The following is a 22,408-nucleotide window of genomic DNA, read 5'->3' on the forward strand; positions in this document are numbered from 1 at the left end:
AGCAACTGAATGTTCTGTTTCCCCAGCCCTGAATCAGGCTGGGGGATGCCTTAATATCACCAGCCAAAGGAGAAGATTGTGGAGGATGCTGGTGGAGGCAAGGGGAGGGCAACTTATTTTAGCATTTCTAGAAGTTTTGGTGGGAAAAGGATTATGCAGAAGCAGCAGGCTGGAGGAGGATGGGTCAGGGAAAGGATGAATGACAGCAGCAGGGAGCTGAGGGGCATGACTGAGGGTTGAAGGGGTGTTAGCTGGGAGCAAGGGAAAGTCAAAAAGGAGAGTAATCTGATGGCATCAGTCACAGTCACTAAAAAGAAGATATAGCACCACAAAGACAGGGTAAGTAGAAAGGCAATTGGGTCATCCCAGCACAGTTTTAAATGGGAGACGAATATGTACCTGTGTGACAGGGCAATTCTTGTGGGCTGGAAGTCAATCAATCTATTACTTAAAGGCCTTTTTAATGTAATACATAGTTTGAATTTACTATTCTGATATGCTCTGAAGCTGCTTGAACAAAAGCATGCATATGGCAGTCTCTGCTGAACCATATTTGTGTGTATGTGATGTGGCATTTATCTGGCCGAAGCACTGTAAGTCTCCCAGAACTTCAACAGGGAAGGGTTTTCTGATTTGTTTTTCAAACTGCTTTGGTTTTGATGCGTAACTTGAAGACAGACTTTGAAATTCAGACTGAGCTTGTGGGATTCAGCACCCCAAATGTTAAGTTTATAACTGCTATTGCATTCACACTATAGCAGGGAAACAAAGCCCTCTAAGCTGATGTGATACACAGTCTTATCTTGAAAAACGGGAGTACTGTTATTTACAGAGTAAATATAGACTGTCTCCAAGAAGTGGCAGGGAAGCTACATATTAACCTAGCTCATGTCAACCATTCCTTTTTTCCCCTTGGGTTTTCCAAGAGATCATACTTTTGACAGGCAAGATTCCAGACTAGATCCAGTGCTGTGAGATGGAACGTATGAATAGGACTACAATGCATTGGTATAATATGATTTTAACATTGTTAATGGGCTGAAGCCAAAGTTTAAACTAAGATGCAATTCATTTTTGTAAAAGAAACAAAACAAGAAATCAAACATTATCTTGCAAATCTGGATCAACTACTTTACACTCCTACGTGCACTGTACTGTAGGTGTTCACTGAAGATACCACACAGATGTATAGGTATACACATGCCCTTAGTTTCCTCAGTAAACATTAACAGAAACGTTAGGAAAACCTACTTGTTATGAAAGTCATATATCTCCTGAATATTGCCAAAGATGATGTGTTCTTTATTAAGGATCCCTGCGGGTATTTCTTCCACTCCACTTGTCATTTCCCAAAGGTAAGTCTGGAAGACATCAGCAATTCTTATCTTTGTGAATAAATGCAGAGAAAAAGAATAGATCTCCCTGTTTTATTGTCAAATGCACAGGCTGACAGGGGAACTATGTACTCTGAGATTAAACAAAACAAGCAAAAAAATAGAAAGATGTTCCAGTGTCACAGAAAGCTCTCCAGAGAAATTCATAGTGCTGACATGCAGAAGCTGTCTGAGGAAAAAGCAGAAACATGCCAACAACACCTGTCTTGGCTGTCCAGCTGATAGTGTCCAAAAACTGTGGGCTGAAACAGTTGAGAGATAAGCTGGATTTGCCACTTCAGTAGCATTAGTTATATCAAAATATCTTTCAAACTGCAGGAATGTGAAAGCTGACAGATTTCACTGAAACACATTCTGCTTTCCCTTCAGGAACACTCTGCTAGGCAAGGTATTTGACAGTGCAAATCCAGCTCTTTCTCTAGCATCAGATGATCCAAAGGAATAGATCTGAATTCTTAAGAAAACACTCCATGATTCAAAAAAGTCTACAAACCAACACATTTCAGGTCAACATGCAAATACAGTGCTTTTTACTGAGTCCCAGGACATTGCTCTCACTCTGCAGGGATTAGCACAGCTTTGTAAATAAAGGTGCACTCAGGTGTCCCTGGACATGCAGACATTGACAGCCACACATGGGGAGCACAAGGCAGGGTTCTGCCAGTGGGAGACAAGTTCCCTTTGCCGCCCACCCTGCTCCCACCACCAGCAGGACATTGCTCTGCGGCTAACCGCCAACGGTGGTATCTTCCCACAGACTCTTGTCAAGGTCAGCCCTTGCAGTACAGTGAACATCACCACTGCAAAGGATACCATGTCCTTCCTGAAAATACTGGAGACTTCCTGGGCCATAACTTACCTCTAAACATTCATGTAAGTCCCTGACATAAGCTTTTTCCGTCTGAAGCAGCTCAGCCATAATGAATCTGAAAAAAAGAAAGTATTTCAAGTGTTTTGGACATTATAGGCATTTGTACAATGAAGAGAAAACAAAACATCCTTCTGTTGTCTTTATGAATCAGTGTACTTCCACTCTAAGCCTTCAGCTGCCTCACTTTGGACCTTTAAGCTCCATGAATGAAATACCACTTCATACTCTAGTTCCTTGTATTTCTAAATATCCTTTCTGCGTAAAATTCTGTTAAGTTGTATTTCTGCAACCCTGAGGTCTGATTTACTATCTACATGCCCATCTTTAACAGTCAGAGTTCTTTTTTCCCCCAAGTAAGGACCTGAGATTCACCAACAATACTTGCATCTTCACTGATAGTCAATGATAAGTTGCCCTGAAACTTGACCTTTGTCGGCAATACACATGGATTTGGGAGACACCACTAGTCTGAAGAGCCTTCAACAGCTTGGTAACCAACTGGAGAAAATCCAGACTGCTGTGAAACTTCACAACCATATTTGTAGAGCCTGAGGCTGGGCATCTCAAAGTTGAAATGCCCAGTGTTTTGAAAATGTGCAATGGGCAGACCAAGCGTAACCACTGTTCCCTAAGGCAGAGATGGTTTCTTATCGAGGTTATGCACTGTAGTGACAATTTCAGAGGGCCAGGAGCAATCATACATACAAATGCTTTCCAGAATATTCTCAAGTGAGAAATTAAGACAAAAATATTGTGAAGTTAGACTGTTTCTAGATTTAAATGCAATAAGCACTCAAAATCTTTCCTCTACTATGAAATATTTCCACTTCTCTCAGTTCTACACCCACTGAAACTTGAACCTAAACTTCAAGTGAACTCTTGTGTCACTGAAACCCAGTTAACTCCTCTGGTTGTCATTGGAGTTTAGATGATACCTAGACATATAAAGATGCTTTTCATTTTTTCTGTTCATTTTATTTTTCACATACAGCCAGAAAGAAATCGTGACAATGAGTACCTCCATGACATCAGGATCTAATCAAAGTACTTGACTCACTGCTTTCTCTTTCCAAAAGTAACTTCTGATTAAAACCAAAAGAAATTCAACCTCTGTTCTGAAATTCTCTAGCCTACAAGTCATAACTTCTGCCCTACACCTGTAGACTTATCTCAATAGCTCTACAGCTTGAAGGAGTTACAGGACTGTCAGTCAGTTCTGGTCATGCAAAGATCATAGAATCACTCTTAGATAATGTGTCATGGCACACGGTGAGCATTTGGGGACATACTCTTTCTTTCTGGCCGACTTTCTTTTCTCTTCATTGACTTCATGATTCGCATCTCGCAGCTTTACCTCCCGGTCTGAAAGACTTGCTGGAATAATATCTAGTTCTAGGTCCTTGTTATCCTAGAAAAAGTGACAGTACAGATTTTAAATTCATTGTAACTCTACTGTTGTGCAAAATGCAGCATGTTCATGAGATCAAATGGATAAGAAGGGACAAAAGTAAGATACAGATACCAATGTCAGAAAGAAGGAAATTCAAAGAGATTTAGAAGAACAACAGTAAGAAGGAAGAAGGGGAGAGGGTGAGTAAGAAAAGTTAAAAAAATGCCAACTACAAGATTTATTAGTCTTCACTGTTACTCCTATCTACAAATAGGTATCGACGACAAACATCTAAATTTTACTTTGCTCCTTCACATCTAAATTAGTTGCCTAGTGTGGGACTTCATAGATAGTCTGATAAAGTAGGGCACTATATAGAGATAATCCCAAATTCCAATGGCCTTCTGCCATGGAGATACCTTTCCAGACTGTGGTTAGTAACTTTGTGTAAACCAGGGACCCTACAAGATATTTAAGGTATCTTTAGGGTGTGAGGGAAGTTATTTCTCTTTCTTTGATACTTAATTTTGAAGGATGTTTGAGTGAAATGTTTTTAAGTGTTTCTGCTTCTGGCATTCCCCCTTAATACTGTGGCCAGGGAATAGCAGGAGGTTCTAATTTTTGTTTCTCTAGCATTGCTCTATTTCACCTAAAAGATCTCAGAAATGAGGTTGGGGATCAATTTTTTGGTTAGTTAAAGGATGAGAGAATGGAAACTTAGAGTCAAAGCCTGAGTTTGATTCAAAATAATGGTGTGGGAGCAGGATTTATGGCTTATGCTAAAATTATCAGAGACTGTTATTCAAATAGTGTGTTTCCCCCTCCTTCCCAGTAGCTATATGGTCTCCTGGAAGATGGTGCAAACATTTGTTTAGAAAGTCTTTCTGATCTTCATGTGCCTCCTCCTCATATCACTGATCTGCCACAAACAACTTTTTTTCTTCAAAAGCAGTTCTGAGTTTGGCTAGGTTTTAAATGTTTCTAATGGACACGTGATAGCTTGCAGCACTCATAGCTTTCACTTGCCTCTGTGACTTTCAGCTTTGGTGTAAAACCCCAGAAGGACACAGACTTACAGTACCTCTGTATTGATTCCAAGGGCTTTTTCCAGGGAGTAGCGGTATTTCCCCATCCTGAGAGAGAAGTCACGGTAGCGTTTGTCAACGGTGGTGACCCACTTCCTAATTTCAGTGGCGTGTATATGTCCTTTTTCTACAAAGCTGTCAGCCAGCTGGATGAGGAGCTTCACCTTCTCCTTCGTTTGCTGCCCAAAATATGGTCCTTGGTTATGTTGCATTATTATTATTTCCTTTGCTTTTAATTCACAGAGCAGTCAGAAGCAGCCCACTGTTTTGTATACATCATTAAAGAGTGCCTGTACTTCATCTTATACAGAATCAGATGCTTTAAACTGCCCGGTAAAACATGAAAGGAATGACATTTTTATAAGGACACTTACGAAGCTGCAGGAGATAGAAACAGTCAAGTTTTTCAAACCACACACACACAAACATATAAGGAAAACATGTTGGAAGTTAGACGTGCCTCCCTCCCATAACAAAAAAAAATATTTTTTTTGAGCCTTGGAGTATAAGACAGGATTTAAAAAACACACCTCATAAAATACACCAAGTTACTCTAAATATGTACCTAGGTGGTTCTGCAGACCTGTGTAGGCAGGTCAATAATACACCGCATATTAGCCCAGGAAGTGAGTTTGAGTCACTGCTACTCTGTTTCAGAAACAAACATAATTTAAATCCAAATTCCTGGTCTACTATAGAATTTCCCATCAGTATTTTAGTTTCAGTTAGGGCATTACAAACTAAAAACTGCCTGAACTCTAAAACATACACTGAAGCCCCAGAGCTTCCAGAAGTCTTTTCTATTCCGCTTGGGCTCTGACTGCCCTTTAGTCACTACGGTTTTCCATGTTGAGGAACTTTGTGCAAATCTGGCACAAAAGAGCTAGTTATAAATTTTAGCTTAGATTCCAAATCTATCCTAGGAACTGAAGGTGCCTGGACCCTGTGTTTGAGCCAAATCAAGTACAAAATGTTTATAAAAACTAAGATATCAACTGTACAGATTGCAATCCAGCTGTAACGCGCACGTTAATCCTCAAAAGCAAAAGGAGAATCTGTCGTATCCCCAGAGGTACTGGCAAGCTGCTTTTCAGAGATGGGGAGAACTTTCTACTCTGCCTGAAGGGAGGTATGCTATCAGATACTTGATGTTATCAGCAATCTGGCCACAAATGGACAAATGCATGTCAGATCAGAAAACATCTAGCAGTTTTCAAACACAAAACTAAATTTAAGAAACTTCACCACCAAAATAAATTAACAACTGAATCAGAGGCCATCTTAACAAATTGAGTACTTAAGCAAAGCTAGATATGGAGAAGTAAAAATGTGACTTCCTGTTATATTTAAAGGGTGTTTTATTAACAAAAGCTACTGGTGTTCTTACTTTTCCAAACAATTGGTTTGGCCAGAAAGTTATTGGGATCAGGAAGGCTTTCAGTTACAGTTTGAGAATAACATCAGCCTGGGAGTGACATGCATTTACAAGACTGCATGTGGCAGTAACAATATTCTAGGTCAGCAGTAGGAAAGTGATTTACTAGACCCCTAGGGAGCAAGACTAGATGTGCCAGTATAAGGAACAGCCAGTAATGGTCAACAGGTCTTAGGCTAAGTCAAGAGCAGAAACATTTTGGAAACTTCAGGATGAACTGGGATTATTCTGGTCAAAATTAAACTATAAACTAGAATGTGATTTCAGGCAGACTGATTATGGGTGGTTAGAGGTCAGGAGTACTGTTAAAGGAATGTTGTATGGGTCTTGTCTGATTAAATTAACTTCCATCTACTGCTAGTTATCTCCCATTTTCACAAACATGCAAGCTAAGGAAAAAGGAAGGGGATGAGAACACCACAAAGCCTGTGAACCAAACCCACGCAAGTACGGACAGCATAACAAGGAATTTAAGGATTACAGAAGATCAATTTCAGGACACAGTGAAATGAAGCTACATAATACTAAAGCCATGGTCTTGCTGCAGTCCAACTTCGCAATTTAGATCCTTATCAGTGACTGTTAATACCTCTGTGGATTCACTGTCTGTGAATTACCTACGGTTTGAATTAATGTATCTGTAGCAGATCCAATCACCATTCCTCTGTAAACCCTACCAGTTTCTCAGAATTGCTCCATATAAATTAATAGATTCTTGGTAATGCAGCTTTGTATTAGAAAATGTCCACCCCAGAGTTTACAAACCCATTTATTTACAGTATGTTGTTGGGATCAGCAGATTATTTCTAATGAGAGAAATGATCAGCTGTGATCAATGCAGCTGGAATTAATGAAACAAATTGTGGTTGTAATGACAGAAGAAAAAGACAGGGAATTGAAGACAACCTTGGATATGTTCAGATCAATTAGTTACTCTACACCATTCTTGTATGATTGTTTGAGGATGGAGTTAGGGTATGTCTCATTAGGTTGCTGTGAACTCTGTCTGCAAATTGACTTCTCTTCCTTCTGAACAGAACAAAAATGCTCCATAACCATTACAGACTAAAGGGCAGAAAACCTTTTTGTGCCTATGTCCTGCTAAAAATGAAAGATCACAGTTCTCAAGGAGGAAAATACAAAAATCAAGATAATATTATTACAGAAATTTAAGGCATTGAAACAGGATCATAAACATAGACGAAGGCAGGTGCCATAATTAAAGTCAATGTTTACCTTGGCAGGTACTCTGAATTCCCCATATTCCTTCAGGAGTTCCTGAGTTTCTTCTGTTGATTCCCCTGTGGAGCTGTGAGTAGAGAGGTAATATTCGCCTGTTTCTTGGATCCAGTCTAAGGCCTGTGAATGTAAAAGACAACCAAAGGAAAAACAAAACAAACAGTCTTTGTATTTCAAGAACTAATCCTCTGACAAAAAATCTGCCAAATAAAGGATATCAAATCCATTGGGACTTAATACTGTGTATACTAAAACGCTTTCTAGGAACACATAAAAAGAATACATCAGTCAAAGCAGGTGGGAGAGGATACAAAAGGCGCTGTATGTTTCCTAGGAGAAAATTCTACCTATATACAGGTAGAATTCTATATACAGGGAATTCTACCGATATACAGATAAATCTGCACTTGGGGAAAGCAGTTTTCAGCAATAGCTCAATAAAACAAGTTTACCCTTATATTTATTTTCAAACAAAGGAACAAATCCAGAAATTAATCTGATCTGGCAAAAATATTGAGTTTTGTAGTTGGGTTTTGGAATTTTCTTAAATTGCTTTAAAAATCTACATTTGCCATATTTTCAAACATCACAGTTTTTAAATACAACTTGAGATTGCAACAGGAGCTCCACACAAGCAGCATTACACGGATACAAGAAATATTGACACACTGTCAGGACAGAAAGACGAAATGGGGTTTTTACACTACCTGCTTGGCACTGCGCTCAAAGACAACATATTGTTGGCACTGATCTAATCTCCGCTTCTTCAGGGTCCAGAAGTGAAGGACCCGGTTCTCCCTCTGCAGCAGCTCACTCAGAATGGCTGTAGGGCAATGGAAAATGTCTGCATGATTAGTGATTCTGTGAGTGTATATAGAAATAAGCCATAAAAAGCCAAATTTAGTCACTCTGCCTGGACTGCACTGCCAAGAGCAGAACCCCTGAGATTGTACTTCTTAAAAACAAGCATTGATTCAAAGGTACTGCCAAAACCCCCACAAAAACAAACAAACAAAACCCAAAACCCCCACAACCCAACCAACGAACAAAAAAACCCAAAACAAAACCAAAAAAAAACGCCCCAAAAAACCCTCAAAAAAAGTGCAATTGCAGGATTATCTGGTAAAGGAGAAGATGCTAGAACAGAGTGTGGGATTTACTCCAGTAAATACACTGGTGTACATGATTTCTAGTCTTTCGTTCTCTTCTGTTGCTTATTTCAGGACTCTCTTACTCGTTGACATAGGATAAATTGCCCTTTTACTTCCTTATCTGTTTGCTTTGGCCACAGGCTACCCAGCACGTGGCACCCAGCACCAAAGCCTACTCTCCCATACAGAGCTCTGGTCATGACTGAATTTAAGGCAGACCTGAGCCGCCAGTTTGACGTACCTAGTAAGGCTTCTTATACAGCTGTACTGCCTGACAGCCCTCTGTGTGCTGCTCCCTGTGCAGTTATTGCTGGGCTACGATTTTGGGTTGAGGCCTGGTATTGGTCGTCTAAACTGTTTTCTGTGTGATGGTGATGTGACAGGCACCCAGATTCAGGAAGAGGCTGGCAGGACACCTGCTACTCCTTGGAGTCTAGAACATACATGTTCTCCTTCAAAACCTGAGTGCTCAGTCAGACTGTATCAACTTGATAAAAGGTCATGATTTAACTCTTTAAAAAGTGCCATGGGTTTAATGAAAAGATTACACGCAGAGACAGTGCAAGAGATTTACACTATGTAACTGACATAAACCTTAGTTAAACCTGAGCTTTTCTAACTAAACTGAGCTAAGTCATGTGAGGCTGGCAGCAGCGTGGCTCATCCCAGCCATATCTGGGTACGGCGCTCAAGTAGCTACCTTGGCAGGTAAGGCAAGGCAGACCTCCTGCCCTTATCCTCAAAGTAGAGCATCCACTAGAGGGTGCTTAGGCACATGCAGCCCAGGTAGCAGCCACACTTTTATATTAAAACATTGAGTCTGGCTTCTCAACCACTTACAGTGAGTTACAATCATTTACAACACCTGTTAATAACCTCTCTTGCCCTAAGTCCTTTCTGAATGTACTGATATTCATTGCTTATGTATCAACGCTGGTGGCAGCAAACAGATTTGGATGTATCCCTCCCCATTACAAGTGTGACGCTGATTATAGTAAAAAAAATTGTAATAAGTTAATTGCAAACCTAGTCCAGTCCCTGCTGAGGGAACTTTGAATGACAAAATTAACTTGAAGTTTGTCATGGGTGCTCCATCAGGTCTCTGCATAAACAGTTTATGCCAAATAAAGTTAATTTTGTTGTATATTAATGACTTTGCTTTGGAAGCACAATAAGTTTCCTACTAAATGGTGCTTTTATTCTGAACTAAAGTGTCCACTTCAAAGATCTTCTGTGGATAGACTCACCAAGCATAAGAATTACATGTTTGGCTTAGAAAAAGAATAACATACAAGCTGATTTCTACCTAAGTGAGTGATTTCAAACAAGCTCAGTGAGGAACACTCACGAGCTTCTATCTGGTGCATATTTAAGGGCTTGCTGAGTCAGGATTTAATTAATTTTCCTGTGATTCTCAACTGTAGGGAACAAAAGTCTACAACAACAGCAAGCATTTGACACAGTAGCAGGGAAAAATTGAACAAAGTCATGCTAGCATTGAAGAACTGGTGTTGAAGGAAAGGAAGGAAATATTCTCTTCAGTAGCACCATTTTAATCTTCTGTGTATAACCGAAGTTCCCATCTCTCCCACATTTATAATGACTACACTGCTTTTAACCTGTATCTTTCTGCAGCTTGTAAGAATGCCAATAATCACAGATAATAGTTTATTTCTGCAGAATCACTTTGCTCATTCTTATCGGTATGTTGCAGCATTGCTAGGCACAGATTAACAACTGTTTAGTTAAGCAGAGGAGTGAAACATTTCAAACAGCTCAGATGTATCATCTGGTTGTAAACGGTGCTCTTTTGACCAAAGGAAAGTAACTACAGGCAGTTACTTTTGACAGCCATTTTTTGATGTTGTAGGACATCAAACAGGATTCCAGAGACAAAAGAAAAAAAAAAGCAGATCCATCCTAGGGACAAAGAAGTTTGGGGTTCATTTTTTTCCACCGCTCAGCAGCAACAGGATGCATCCAGACCTTGTATTTGACACATGCTTATTTGTTTATGTATTTTTAGATATTAAGGCAAAATAGTGTCTGATCATCTCAGCTAACAACCTACATGATGCAGGATGGCACAGTGCCACTTCCATGGACTCTCCTGACAAAAGAAGCCAGACAGAGCCCATGTTTCAAACCCTGTTCCTATTTTCCACTCCCCCCACTTGCAACAGTAGAGTTCTGTGTAAGAACTCATAGCTAGCAGAGGAGGGATCACTTTCTGAGAGGCCTCACTACCATTGCTAAAGGTGTCAGGGATATGCATCCTTTTAGTGACAGCAGATGGCAAAACTTAAGGTGCCTTCTCAGCATGCTCACAAACTTTAGGGTGACCACACAGTAGAGGGGAAAGCAAACAAAAACTTCAATACTGTCATTGCACCAGTGCACCCACCTTTCACTTGTTGCTCGGGCCCCCTTGTATGGCTTGCTACTCCAGGCATGCTGACATTGTTCCGGTGGATGTACTTGAGGAATACCTCAGCATTCCTTCGTGCCAGCGTACAGGCCTAGGAAAACCATCCCCCACAAAAAAGAATCAGTAAAGATGAGCAAAGAAAGCAAAGGGGACCCAAAGAAGTTCTCTGCTTATTTTGCAGGGAGTTGTTCTCTTTCATATGGGAAGATGAGAGCTTCAGCAAAGAGTCAACAAACTCAGCCAATAAACTAACAACCTCATAAATATATTAAAACACAAGTAATTTTGAATATAGTGGCTGATTTTATGTATTAAGGCAAATTAACGACAATAATAAACTAACTGGTTGTAAAGAGCTAGTACATCACAGATTTTCAATCTAACCAAAGCTAACCCATCTCTCAAGGAAAGTACTCATTGTTTCAAAAAAAACCCAAAACATTCTGGAGGCATAATTTCTTAAGCCTTGCCTGCAAGTGTAGTTTCATGTTATATATCAGTTTTAGTGGAAGGTGGGAGGCTGGCTGTCAATTGACTTGCCAGCCTGTCATCTCCACAGTTCGTACAAAGCAGCACCTGGAAGGCAGGAGGAAACCTCCACCCTGGTGCTGCCCTGCAGATACACAATTGCTTCAGTTGTTAGCAGTTCTTCAGTTATTGCCTTGGAGGACAGAATTTGAAATGCTGGATGGTTTGTATAAGCAACACCAAAATGCTGTAACTACCTGTATATATAATGCTCATGATATGCACGTTTGAGAATTTGAACTTTGAACCAGCACAACAACTAGCATCCTCCAAGTGCAATGCAAATACCACTTAATTAGTCCTGATGACATGTCTCTTAGATATGCACTGATGATAATACTTATTACATCTACAATAACAGTGTGAAACTGGCCTAGGGCTTATACAGCCACCCAATAGCTGAACTGGAATTACACCTCAGTGCCTCCTCTTAAACTCACCAACACTGCTCTAAATTGCCTACTTAATGGGGAGTTTCCCTGATTTATTAGAGAACTGAGACCTTGAGAAAAGCCTCCTTCTGTTCCAGATGTTTGCTGATCAGAGGGATGACATGGTCTATCTCAGCTGACGGTCCAAGTTTATCTCGACCTCCACACCAGTCTTCATCTCGTCTGTATTCCTGCTCCAAACTCTCTAATACGCTGCACACCTGAAACATGCCCATAGCACAACAATTCAGTTATCTACAATCATAATCAGGAGGAACATGTTCAGGTAAAGTCTGTGACCAATAACATTTCAAATCTAAATGTTTTGGACTATGGACCATGGCATGGAGGATAACTGGGTATGAAGCAGGCCCTGGACAGAACAATCTAGCAGTTCTTCTTGCCCGTAGGGATCCCTACCATTTGGGATGTAATTCACCTGATTTCAGGGTGATAAATCCTTCTTCTCTTCTAATAGATAATCGGGGGGAAGCTAAAAAGGCTGAATCAAGGCAGGGGTCAGTGTTGGTCCCAGTGGATCATCAGGAAACAATCCCTATTCCGTAACCGTGCTTTAGATGTGTTTAAATCCCACTGAAGTCATGGGACTTAGCACATACTTAAAGAAAAACACATGCTTAAATACTTTCCTGAAACAAAGTCTGAAGCTGGAGCTAATTCTCTTCAGCTGCATGTTAGTTGCTCCCTGTACAGCTTTTGTAAAGACTGATGGAAACCAACAGACATAAAATCAGTGTGCAACCTAGGTGGATGCAGGTGTTCCACTGTCAGGGCTTACACAAGTATCTTCTATCTTGGTGGAATAATGGAAATGAGGTAAATAAACCAACAAGGTCTGGAAACTGTGTGTTCAGTGCCCTTGGACAAGGCTGAGTCTTCTCTGTTGCAGATCCTGAGAATGAGTCTTAGTGGCCTGTGCAGACACTGAAAAAATGGCAAAAGTTTTCAGGACCATTTGGAACTTTCCTCTTTTCTCTCACAGGGCTCTCCCTACACACTCCACTGCTGAGATTACTCAAGATCCAGTCAGTTATTGCTGGGGGTGCAGCTAAACATGTTCACCGTTTTCTCACTCACTCTTCCAACTTTTATTTGAACACAGTTATAAATCAGAGGACCCTACATGCTCAAGAGCATAGTCTGGAAGAGACTCCAGCATCACCCACCAATCCTCCTGGCTATCGCAGGCCATTTTCATATAACTCCATTCATGAACACATCAAACTCTGTTTTTAAAACTGGTGAACGGAGGTGAACTGATCAATGTACTCTGCTGCCAGGCTGTTCAAGGACTTCATGCACTTAGAAATCTGAAATCATCTTCTTGCATGGATGCAAACCAGCATTCACCATCAAATATTTATCAAAGAGCAGATGCTCCATGTTATTCAGACACAAAAAAGCATTTCCATTTTACTTTTTAGTTCTTAAAAATTTTGGTACTCTATTGGACTTTGATGACTTAAAAAATTAAAGTAGATGTGGACCCCAGGCAGTCGACATCTTTTCAAAAAGGATGGTCCCTCCACATGCAAATATCATCTCTCTGTTAAGACAATGAGAGAAATTAAAATACGGTGGGCTGTCAATGAAGACAGAGAGAAACAGGGCTATTGGAAAGCCAGGACTCCACCAGTTAAATCAAGAACATAGTATGCTTAGGGAAGACAGGCATGAAAAAGTTTGGCTAGTTGTGACAGTCTCTCCACCCTTCTAGCTGCTTTTTCTAGATGCTTGGAGAATTCAGTATCCGGTAAATTACTCAATCCACTGTCATCAGGACAGGGAGCAGAGTGTTAAGGACTGTAGCTCAGTTGTGCAGCCCAAGAAAAGATCACAGACTACATGCAGCAGTGAGTTTATGAGCATTCAAAGCCTGAATGATCTTTGCCCTAAACATTTGCTGAATAGACACAACTAATGGATGAACTGGTGGGCACTGCAGTGTGCTTGTCTATGACTTGGAAACAGCAAGAGAGACTGATTTGATAAATTACTGGCTATGGATATTTTGGCCAGCACATTTGACCGTCTAAAACATTAATGAATCCCTCAATGGTTTTCATTTCTCACAATCCTCCACCAGCAGTAATTCATTTCAATCCTGAATGCATCAGGGACTATAAATCTGTTTGAAACTCTTCACAGTGAAAGACGCTTATTATAAGGAACGAATTAATCTTAAAAGATCTTAAAAATGCATTAAACAAATTACACCAAAAAGTGGCCCAAGGATCATCTACAGCCTCGATGTTACAGAAAAAATAATCTCTTTCCACAGTGATATATTTAATTGTGCTAAAAAGCTTCCCATGTCTGGTTCTCTAATTGAGGAGCTAACTGTGTGATAATAATAATAATAGCAAATCTAATGGAAATCACTGCTGCCTTTTGTATAAAACCACAGGTTCCTGCAATGTCCATGCTAACACAAACTGCCTGGCCACAGTAAATTACATCAGGCAAGGCTATTTGAGTATCCACAGCGTAACACTAATTCTCACTGACTACAGTATAAATGGCACTTGCTTGTGCAAGGGATGAATGAAGTAAAGTTGTGTCAACATATAACAGTTACTGCTGTAATTATCTGTGTTGCAGATGGATTTAAGATAAATCCCTTCATATCTTGGCATCTTCTTCAGCATGGTGGTGTTTAAATACTAGTGAAAACACTGGCTTGTACTCCTCACAAAGTAACAAGTAATTAATTGCAAGCAGTTCTCAATGATAAGCAGATTTATCTTCCTCAAAATTAACTCTGATATCATGGGACCTTGAAAATAAATGGTGGGATTTCAGAAATTCTTCCTGTTGGAAAGGGGACAATTAAACAAACAAAACAAAACACAACACAACACCAAAAAAGCAACCAACCCCAAAACCTTCCAGAACTACATTGCTTCACTGAAAACTTTAAGATGAATGTCATTGTGAACTGCTGCCTTTTATTGTTTGGTTGGGTTTGGGGTTTTTTTGTTAAAACACTTGTCAGAGAAACAATTTTGACTAGTTCAAACTTTGGTTTCCATGTGTGCTCAGCATTGCTATACCAATGGAGCAAATGTCCTTTCAGTTAATTTTGCCAATTCTGTGAGATCCCTTGCTGGCAGAAGACCCTCTGCACTCAGGGTCAGAGCAGAAAACCCACACCTACTGGTGCTGCTACATCATGGAGTGCACTCACATAGGTGTTTACCAGCTGGGAGTCACCTGAGGGCTCAACACTGGCCCTATTCAGGTGCATAAAGGTTTATATGCACCTAATGTGTGGATGAAGATAGACAAAAATATAAAAGGATGTTAAAAGAATAACATGTAAAAAGACAAAGGGCAGCTTTTAAGGACAAGCAGGGCTGTCTGAACCCCCATTCTTCCTATGCTGGGGATTACGCAGGGGAAATGGAGAAGAACGAGCACTGCTCCTTAGTGCAGAGCAGGTATTTGGAACAGTTTGACACTCTGGAAGAGTTCAGAGCCTGCATTGCTGATCTTGGTGAGAGGCAAGACCTTTGCACTATACACTGGGAGCTAAATCCCAGGCTGTAGCAATATGCTATGATACAGGTATGATACTGTTCAGCTCACCTGCTCAGAGGTTTTATAGAAGGCCACCGAGGCATTGACAAGTTTGAGCCTGTCCTCCATCTTCAGCATCAGCTGCTGCCAGTGCAGCGCCACCTTTTCGGCACACTCTCTGATAGCATCAGCATCATAATGCCCAGCCTGTAGCAACACTTCGGCTTTCTGCTGGACCTGTAGGGCACTCTGGTGTGTCTTCTGTAAGGAAGTGGCATGAAAGAGGGACTGTGTATGAGGGGAGGAAAGAGAGGTTGCATAGATGTGCCAGATGTATGGTAGAAAGGTGTATGGTAGATGTACGGTAGAGGTGTGAGCATGGAAATGTGAGAGAGTGAAACATTTCAGAGTTATCTTCAGTTAACGGTTACTTTCTGCAAAGCATTTTAGTCTGAATTATTCACCCTCATTTGCAACATGTTATTAAAGCTTGGTACAAAGAAGCACTGGCTAAGATGGGTTAGCTCCACCGATCAGCTACTGCCCCTTTGGCAACAACCTGGGATGGGGTTCCTGGTGGATCCACTTTGACAACCCCAATGCAGGCAGCTGCTGTGCTGAGCTCCTACCCAGCCCGTACTCAGGGCTGACTGCATCCTACACAATCAACACCAAAGAGTAGGCAAACTGTGGGTGTAATCACCCTAATTTGACTCTTGCCAGGCAGTTTGCTGGCATCAGCAGCTTTACTCATGTGTGTAACTGTCCTGTCCACAGGATACAAAACACCAATCCCAGAAGACTTGAAGATGCCTCACTAAATGGCATGAACAAACATCAGTCCCTACAAGATACACTTTTGAAAGTCAGTTCACTTATATTGGAGCTATGCTATGCTACCTTTAAGGGCAGAGCTGGGGGAATCAAGCCATTTTCTCCACTGTTCCCCAATTTACTCAGTAGCCACTTCACAGGCAGGACTGAATTATCTGCCCCATTACCCAGCCTACACCAGCTCCTCTCAGAGTAACCAAGTGGTGGTTACACCTTCCTCTGTGGGTTGCTGGGAGGAAAATAGCGCCTGGCCCTTCACAGCCTCCTGAGTAACTGTGTTCAGGCATGGTTTAGTCCAATATTTGATTTTAATCTTCTGAACAGAAGCCCTAAAATATCCCCAAGACTCCTCTGTTCTGCATCCCATTCGTAACTGCTGCTGACAAATTCTCATGTGATACTTTTATGATCTAATCCTTGAACCTGGAAAGAAGCTTGAAATCATCTGGTAATACACTGATGAATAATGCAATGTACAGAAAGCTATTAGCAAAAAAAAAAAGGATTAATACTTGGCAGAAACATTTAGGAAGATGTTCAAGAACAACTGGTTAAATTTAATATCCAGCTGCTTTACTGATGTTAGAGTTGTAATACTTGTTTTAAATAGACTTTAAAGGATTTCAACTGAAAATCAATTCCACATCTAGAATGCCTTGAGAGAACAGTCTGCCCTGTGTGCTTTGCTGATCTCTTCCCCATATTGAGCTTTAAATACTTTAAATATTTAATCTAGTGTTTTTTCCCGTTGAAAACTTATTTTCCCCTTTACTGTGGCATAACCCTCTTCTCCCTCTGTGATTTCCATTTACCACCAAATACAAGCACTCCCCAATGGCAGCAAGCTGCGATAACACAGCCAGTGGGTGTCTTGTTCCCCACTGCTCTCTGGTGAAAGCTGCCAAGATGTGGTCAGCACAGCTTGGTACCAGCCAGCTCATACAAAATTGATAGAAAATGTCTTCCTTTTCCCTTCAGAGCTGCAACAGCTGCTCTTTCCTTAGTATGAGCGGAGCTGGACCAAAATAGGTCATTAGCTGAGGTTTAAACTCTATACTTACTAGCAACACTGTAATGTATATTGACTTATTTAAAGTTTACCAGAAGACATAAAGTCACTTTTCCCCCACTAAACCAGGCATCTCTTCAAATCTCCATCATGGAAATAATATTTTCATAGTTTAAATTTTGGTTTAGTTTTGGTTATTTTCAGATATATATAAACCACAGAAAGGGATTTTCCAACTTGTTCTTTGCTCTGTAAAAAGGTGACAATTAACATAATCTGGGAATCATATACACCTTGTTAAGCAGGAACAGGAGAAAGCAATGGCCCCTCTTTCTCCCAACTGGAGTGAGCACACCCTGTGAGTGTAGGCTTTGTTCATAATGACAGAGACATACAAAGTACTGAGCTAACTATGAGTCTTGTAGTGCCCTACTCAGGGGAGTCCATAGCTGTCCACTACCTTCTCATCCACATGAAAGCAGCTCAGAGGAGGCCTTATTCCTCCCGCCATGTCCTGGACCCATGAGTGAGGCAAATGAGTTGGCTCACAACTAGTTTTCAAGGGCCAGGTCAAAGGTGTGCTACTGCAGGCCAAGCAGGGGCAAAAGCTCAGTTTTGCAAGCAATTCTTAAAAATTCCCCCCTTGCCTCTTCTTCAAATTAAAGTTATTTGAGAAGGTGGGTTTGAATGAATGTCTCGTCTGCTGTCAACAAAAGGAGAGTTGAATGAAGCAAAGATTTCATGTGAGGGCATCATCCAGTAACAAAGATATTCATAAATGAATGCTGTGAAATGATCTGCAAATCATGGGAGTGGGAAGAAACTGACTTTACAAACTTTTCCCATATCCAGATCACTTTGTGAATTTTAATCTTTTTTTTTTTTAACACAGAAATTATCAGGAGATGCATGAGTGTCATTTTCATGAATGGAAAGGCCGATATCTGACAGCTGAAGAATTAGCTGCAGAAGCTAAGTTATTTCACTATTAACCTCTGGCTACATTATGAGTTCAATGATAAGTTGATTTTCTAAAGTTTTTATTCCTTGCCTTCCTTCAAGCAAGCAATGATTGATGCCCAGGATGTTCACCTGGGAAGGAGAAACAAAGTTAACTCATTTGTGTTACCTCTATGGCCAGCTGAAACTGTTCGTGCTCTCGCTGGAGCTGCTCAGCTTCAGAGAGGGAGCTTGCATTGACAAGGCTTGCATTCAGCATTGATTCACCATTCCGGATCCAGCCAAGCACCTGTAAAAAGAAAGGATGTGTTTATGGGAAGGTTTCTTCAATACAAAGGTTTATGTAGTCACTGATCAGAAAATGCTTCAGCGTGGCTAACAAAAAGGCACTTTGCCCAGTGTGGTCTCAGGCTGAATCAGTGAGCAGAAAGAAATCCTAGGGTAAGGACTTAATGACATAAATTTTTAGAGGGCAAAGATATTATTGAAAAAGTTATTGCTTGACTAAATAAACTCTCAAAATATTTACATGGATATTAAGATAGACAAGAGCTTTCATTTCCAAGCTTTGATCACAAAAATAAATATTCCCCTATGCAAATACCCCAGCGCAAAACCACAAAGTTGAATGTCAGAGATTTGAAATTAAGCATAAAGATATCTCTCTTGTTTCAAATTCCCAACTGGAATCATGGACCTTGCACCTCCTTTCTGCTCCACTTGCCTGGGTTTCTTTCACACAAAAGTCAGAGCTTAGGGGTGAAGATGGAGACGACACAGCTGGTTTCATCTGACATGGAGTTAAGATGCAGTTGGAGTTTCCACCTGCATGCAGAGCTAGGAAGAAATCCCAGGTCTTGCATTTTATATTTAGTCAAGAGGCTTTACTTCAGGGATATTCAGATTATTTGTAGGCATGCAACCCATGCTGTAATGACTGCAATCTCAAATCCTAAATACACATAATAAAATCTATCAAGCTTATATTTATTCATTTAAGCAGCAACATTTTCTGCTATTTTAAGACACGTGCTTGGAAAATTAACACCCAGAGCACACGTGCAAGTTCTTTGCTGTGTTGTCTCAAAGCCTATTTTCTACCTGTGTGGGTGTCAGATTATTCCAATAAAGCCAGAAAGTTGCTGAATTCAAGTAACAGATGCACAGGAAATCCTGACTGCCCGATCGCTGCCCTAAATTTAGCTTGTGATTTACAAAGCTCCAAAACTGACTTTGCTGCAATACTCTACATAGTATTTTCCCTTTTGTGTCATCGTTTTCATCAAGTGATCCATTAAATTATCTGAAAGAAATAGGGATTTTCTGTTGTTTTGGTTTTTATCCCTACATCATGTATCACCCTAGTTATAGCCATTCAGTTCCCTGTAGGGTAGGAAAATGAGTTTTCCCTAGGAGAAAGAAAGGGGAGCCGTCTACCCATGTAGCTGACCCTAATTTGTAGAAAATCACATTCTGCTCAGTACAACAGTGTGGAAGATTTCATTTGTCAGCTTCCTCTCTTTCATCAGCAGGTGTTATTGCTCCTGTGGGAAATGCAACAAAGATTTAAAAGAAAAGAAATCAGGTTGTCATACGGCAATCTTTTTGGCTGGCATTTTCTATAAGCCATCAGACAAGAAAGCTACATTATTACCTACTACATGGTACCGAAAACTGAAGTTAACCAAAGGATCACTGTGTCTGGGAAAGACTTGAAGTGAGGACATCATAAAGCAAGACATGCTTTCACACGTTATATACTGTGATATATCCTGGCTTGGCCATTTAGAGCGTAGAAAATACTGAGTATGTATGCTAAAAATGCAGCAGCTTTTTTTCTGTTTTTTGGACAATGCAACCAGGTCGTGACAGGGTCTTCTTGGGAACAGCTTTTATTTGAGCTGAAATTTTCAAAACCTTCCATAGAGGTTTTGATTCAGATTTCATACAAATATCTGGGTTTCTAAATAGTAATAAAATCACTGGAAACCTCATTCTTCAAATAAAGCAACTCAATCAGTGTAAAGCTAATAGGCAACAAGGTCGAGTAAGGAGAAAGAGGGACCATAAAACAGAAAGCAGCCAGGTTTCCTCTGGTGTTAATGGTACATGTGCATCTTGCCGTACAGCTGCCTTGCTGACTCAAAAATATGTGGGGTAAAGCAGTTCATGTCAGGCTCTGATAGACTACATCCTGTCAGCAATGCTTACAGCACTCTTCTCGACCAAGGCTGCTGCCACCTGAGTTGTGCCCTCTCGCCTTCCCCCAGAGTGTGGGTTCAGGCCCTCACTGTGGGGCTCCTGCACTCCCATTTCCAGGCCCAGTGAGCACCCAAGCACTAGCAAATTTTTAATGAAAGAACTTAAATGATGACTCCATTCTACTTCCAAAAGTCTAACACTTAAATGTCAGGACCTCGCTTGGGATTGCATCAGCTTTTTCCACAGTAATATTTTTCTCTTAGTTTTTTTTCCTCCTCTTCTTTTGTGTGGGTGTGTTGTTTACATACAGTAGGAAAAAGATTCCAGTTGTATACCCAAAGCTTCCTAAGTCTAAGTGCAAAACCCAGTCACCTGTAGAGCCTTTCACTGTGTCACTGGTTTGGTCTGCGAAATGGTTAGAAGAGAGGATGTACACATTTGTATCTGTTTTACAAGACCTGCTCACAAATTGACTCCTACTTATATGGTGCTTAATACCTTTTAATTAAAATATGTAGAGAAGATGCTAATAAAGCACCAAGGCATTTCTCCAATCATTTCCTGTATTAATAGATTCACCATTACTTGGTAATGTGCAGACAGGCCAACAGCAAAAGTTGGCTTTAAACAGACATTTCAAGCAAATTACAGATTTTTATCAACTTTGTAGAAGCAGAAGCAGTGATAAAATAATTCTCTGTTAAATAAATCTCTGAAGACTCTCTTAAAAAGCCTAACCATTTCTTTTATAATGGAGAAGCAGAAACACATTGATGGCATCTTAGATAAAAGCCACTTGCCATGGGAGAACAATTTCACTACAAGGCATGGGTTGTCTAACACGGCAACCACCACAGTTCTAAAACAACTCCCACCTTTGACTCCAACTTGCTTAAAACAAGCTACTTCTGAATATAGCTCCTCTGAAATTAAATAATAGTACCAAGTTCTTCTAAAATGCATACCCTGAAACTCTGTCATCTTCCTTGAGCACAGAATCAGACCTTATACGAAAAAATCAAAAAGTGAGGCACCTCTTGTGCAGCCTTCCTTAAGAAATGAGAGCTCTGTGTCAAATAGTGTTTCTGCCTGCTGGTTTAGTTTAGTCAGAATGCCTTCCTTGATGGTTCTGAAAAAGACTTAAGACCTTGCTAATGATACCCATCAAGTTATGTTGGAAAAGATTTTTAAGTTTAAAAGGCAAAATTATGTAAGTGAACCTTTCACATCTCTGGACCCTTTGCTGCTTCTCTGAGATGCTCTTACTATCACAGACACAACAACCAACAAGGACACCTTCTGTTGATCTTAGCCATGTTCACAACTGCATCGGGTTTCCAGGAACTCTGTGACATTAGATTAGGAAAAACCTAAATACATTCAGTGTCTCTCAAATGACTACTTCCCATCATCCTTTCGGCATATTCATCTGGAAGCAAATATAATGCCAAAGGGCAAAAGTGGATGGACAACAGGCACATGAAAAGGAATAAATGCACTTCAAAACAACCTGGGAAATAAGTGTAGTGGGACACTGTGAGGATATCTGGGAGTAAATTAGGTCAACTTCAACATTTATCAAAAAACCAAATGAAACATACAGAGAAAAATAAGGTGATAAGGAAGCCAAACAGCTGCACACATAGCATTAGAGAGTTTGTTTTTTAAACTGATCTCCACAACCCTATTCTGCTATTATTTTTATGTAAGCAATCCAAGCTCTGCAGTTTCTGTCGGAAATGAGTGGGATCCAAATGAGGGGAAATCAATCTTGGGCAGGATCTTTCTTAATACCAAAAAATCTGTGATTCACTGGTCTATACTATTTCCACTCTAAAGCAGTTCACAGAACATCTCATTTGGAATTGTTCTGCTTTAATGGCCCCAAACTTCGATTCATTGTCTTGGCAT

At 40.4% G+C, this 22,408-nt stretch overlaps 1 protein-coding gene across 5 annotated transcripts in view; it reads right to left on the reverse strand.

Annotated features, from left to right (window-relative positions):
- The window catches only part of KALRN (kalirin RhoGEF kinase), a 519,314-nt gene that overhangs the window by 152,850 nt on the left and 344,056 nt on the right, over positions 1-22,408 (reverse strand). For 4 of the 5 annotated variants that reach the window (XM_075093013.1, XM_075093012.1, XM_075093011.1 and 1 more), the window contains exons 16-25: positions 18,465-18,584; positions 15,562-15,780; positions 12,024-12,173; positions 10,970-11,084; positions 8,122-8,237; positions 7,412-7,534; positions 4,737-4,919; positions 3,555-3,673; positions 2,254-2,320; positions 1,252-1,361 (exon numbers count right to left, since the gene is read on the reverse strand). In XM_075093013.1, coding sequence (XP_074949114.1) covers positions 1,252-1,361; positions 2,254-2,320; positions 3,555-3,673; positions 4,737-4,919; positions 7,412-7,534; positions 8,122-8,237; positions 10,970-11,084; positions 12,024-12,173; positions 15,562-15,780; positions 18,465-18,584 — 1,322 coding nt within the window. The remainder of the gene's footprint in view (positions 1-1,251; positions 1,362-2,253; positions 2,321-3,554; positions 3,674-4,736; positions 4,920-7,411; positions 7,535-8,121; positions 8,238-10,969; positions 11,085-12,023; positions 12,174-15,561; positions 15,781-18,464; positions 18,585-22,408) is intronic. The other variant, XM_075093010.1, reaches the window with a different exon arrangement.

Source organism: Phalacrocorax aristotelis, chromosome 5, assembly GCF_949628215.1.
Source record: "Phalacrocorax aristotelis chromosome 5, bGulAri2.1, whole genome shotgun sequence".
NCBI classification, from domain to species: domain Eukaryota; kingdom Metazoa; phylum Chordata; class Aves; order Suliformes; family Phalacrocoracidae; genus Phalacrocorax; species Phalacrocorax aristotelis.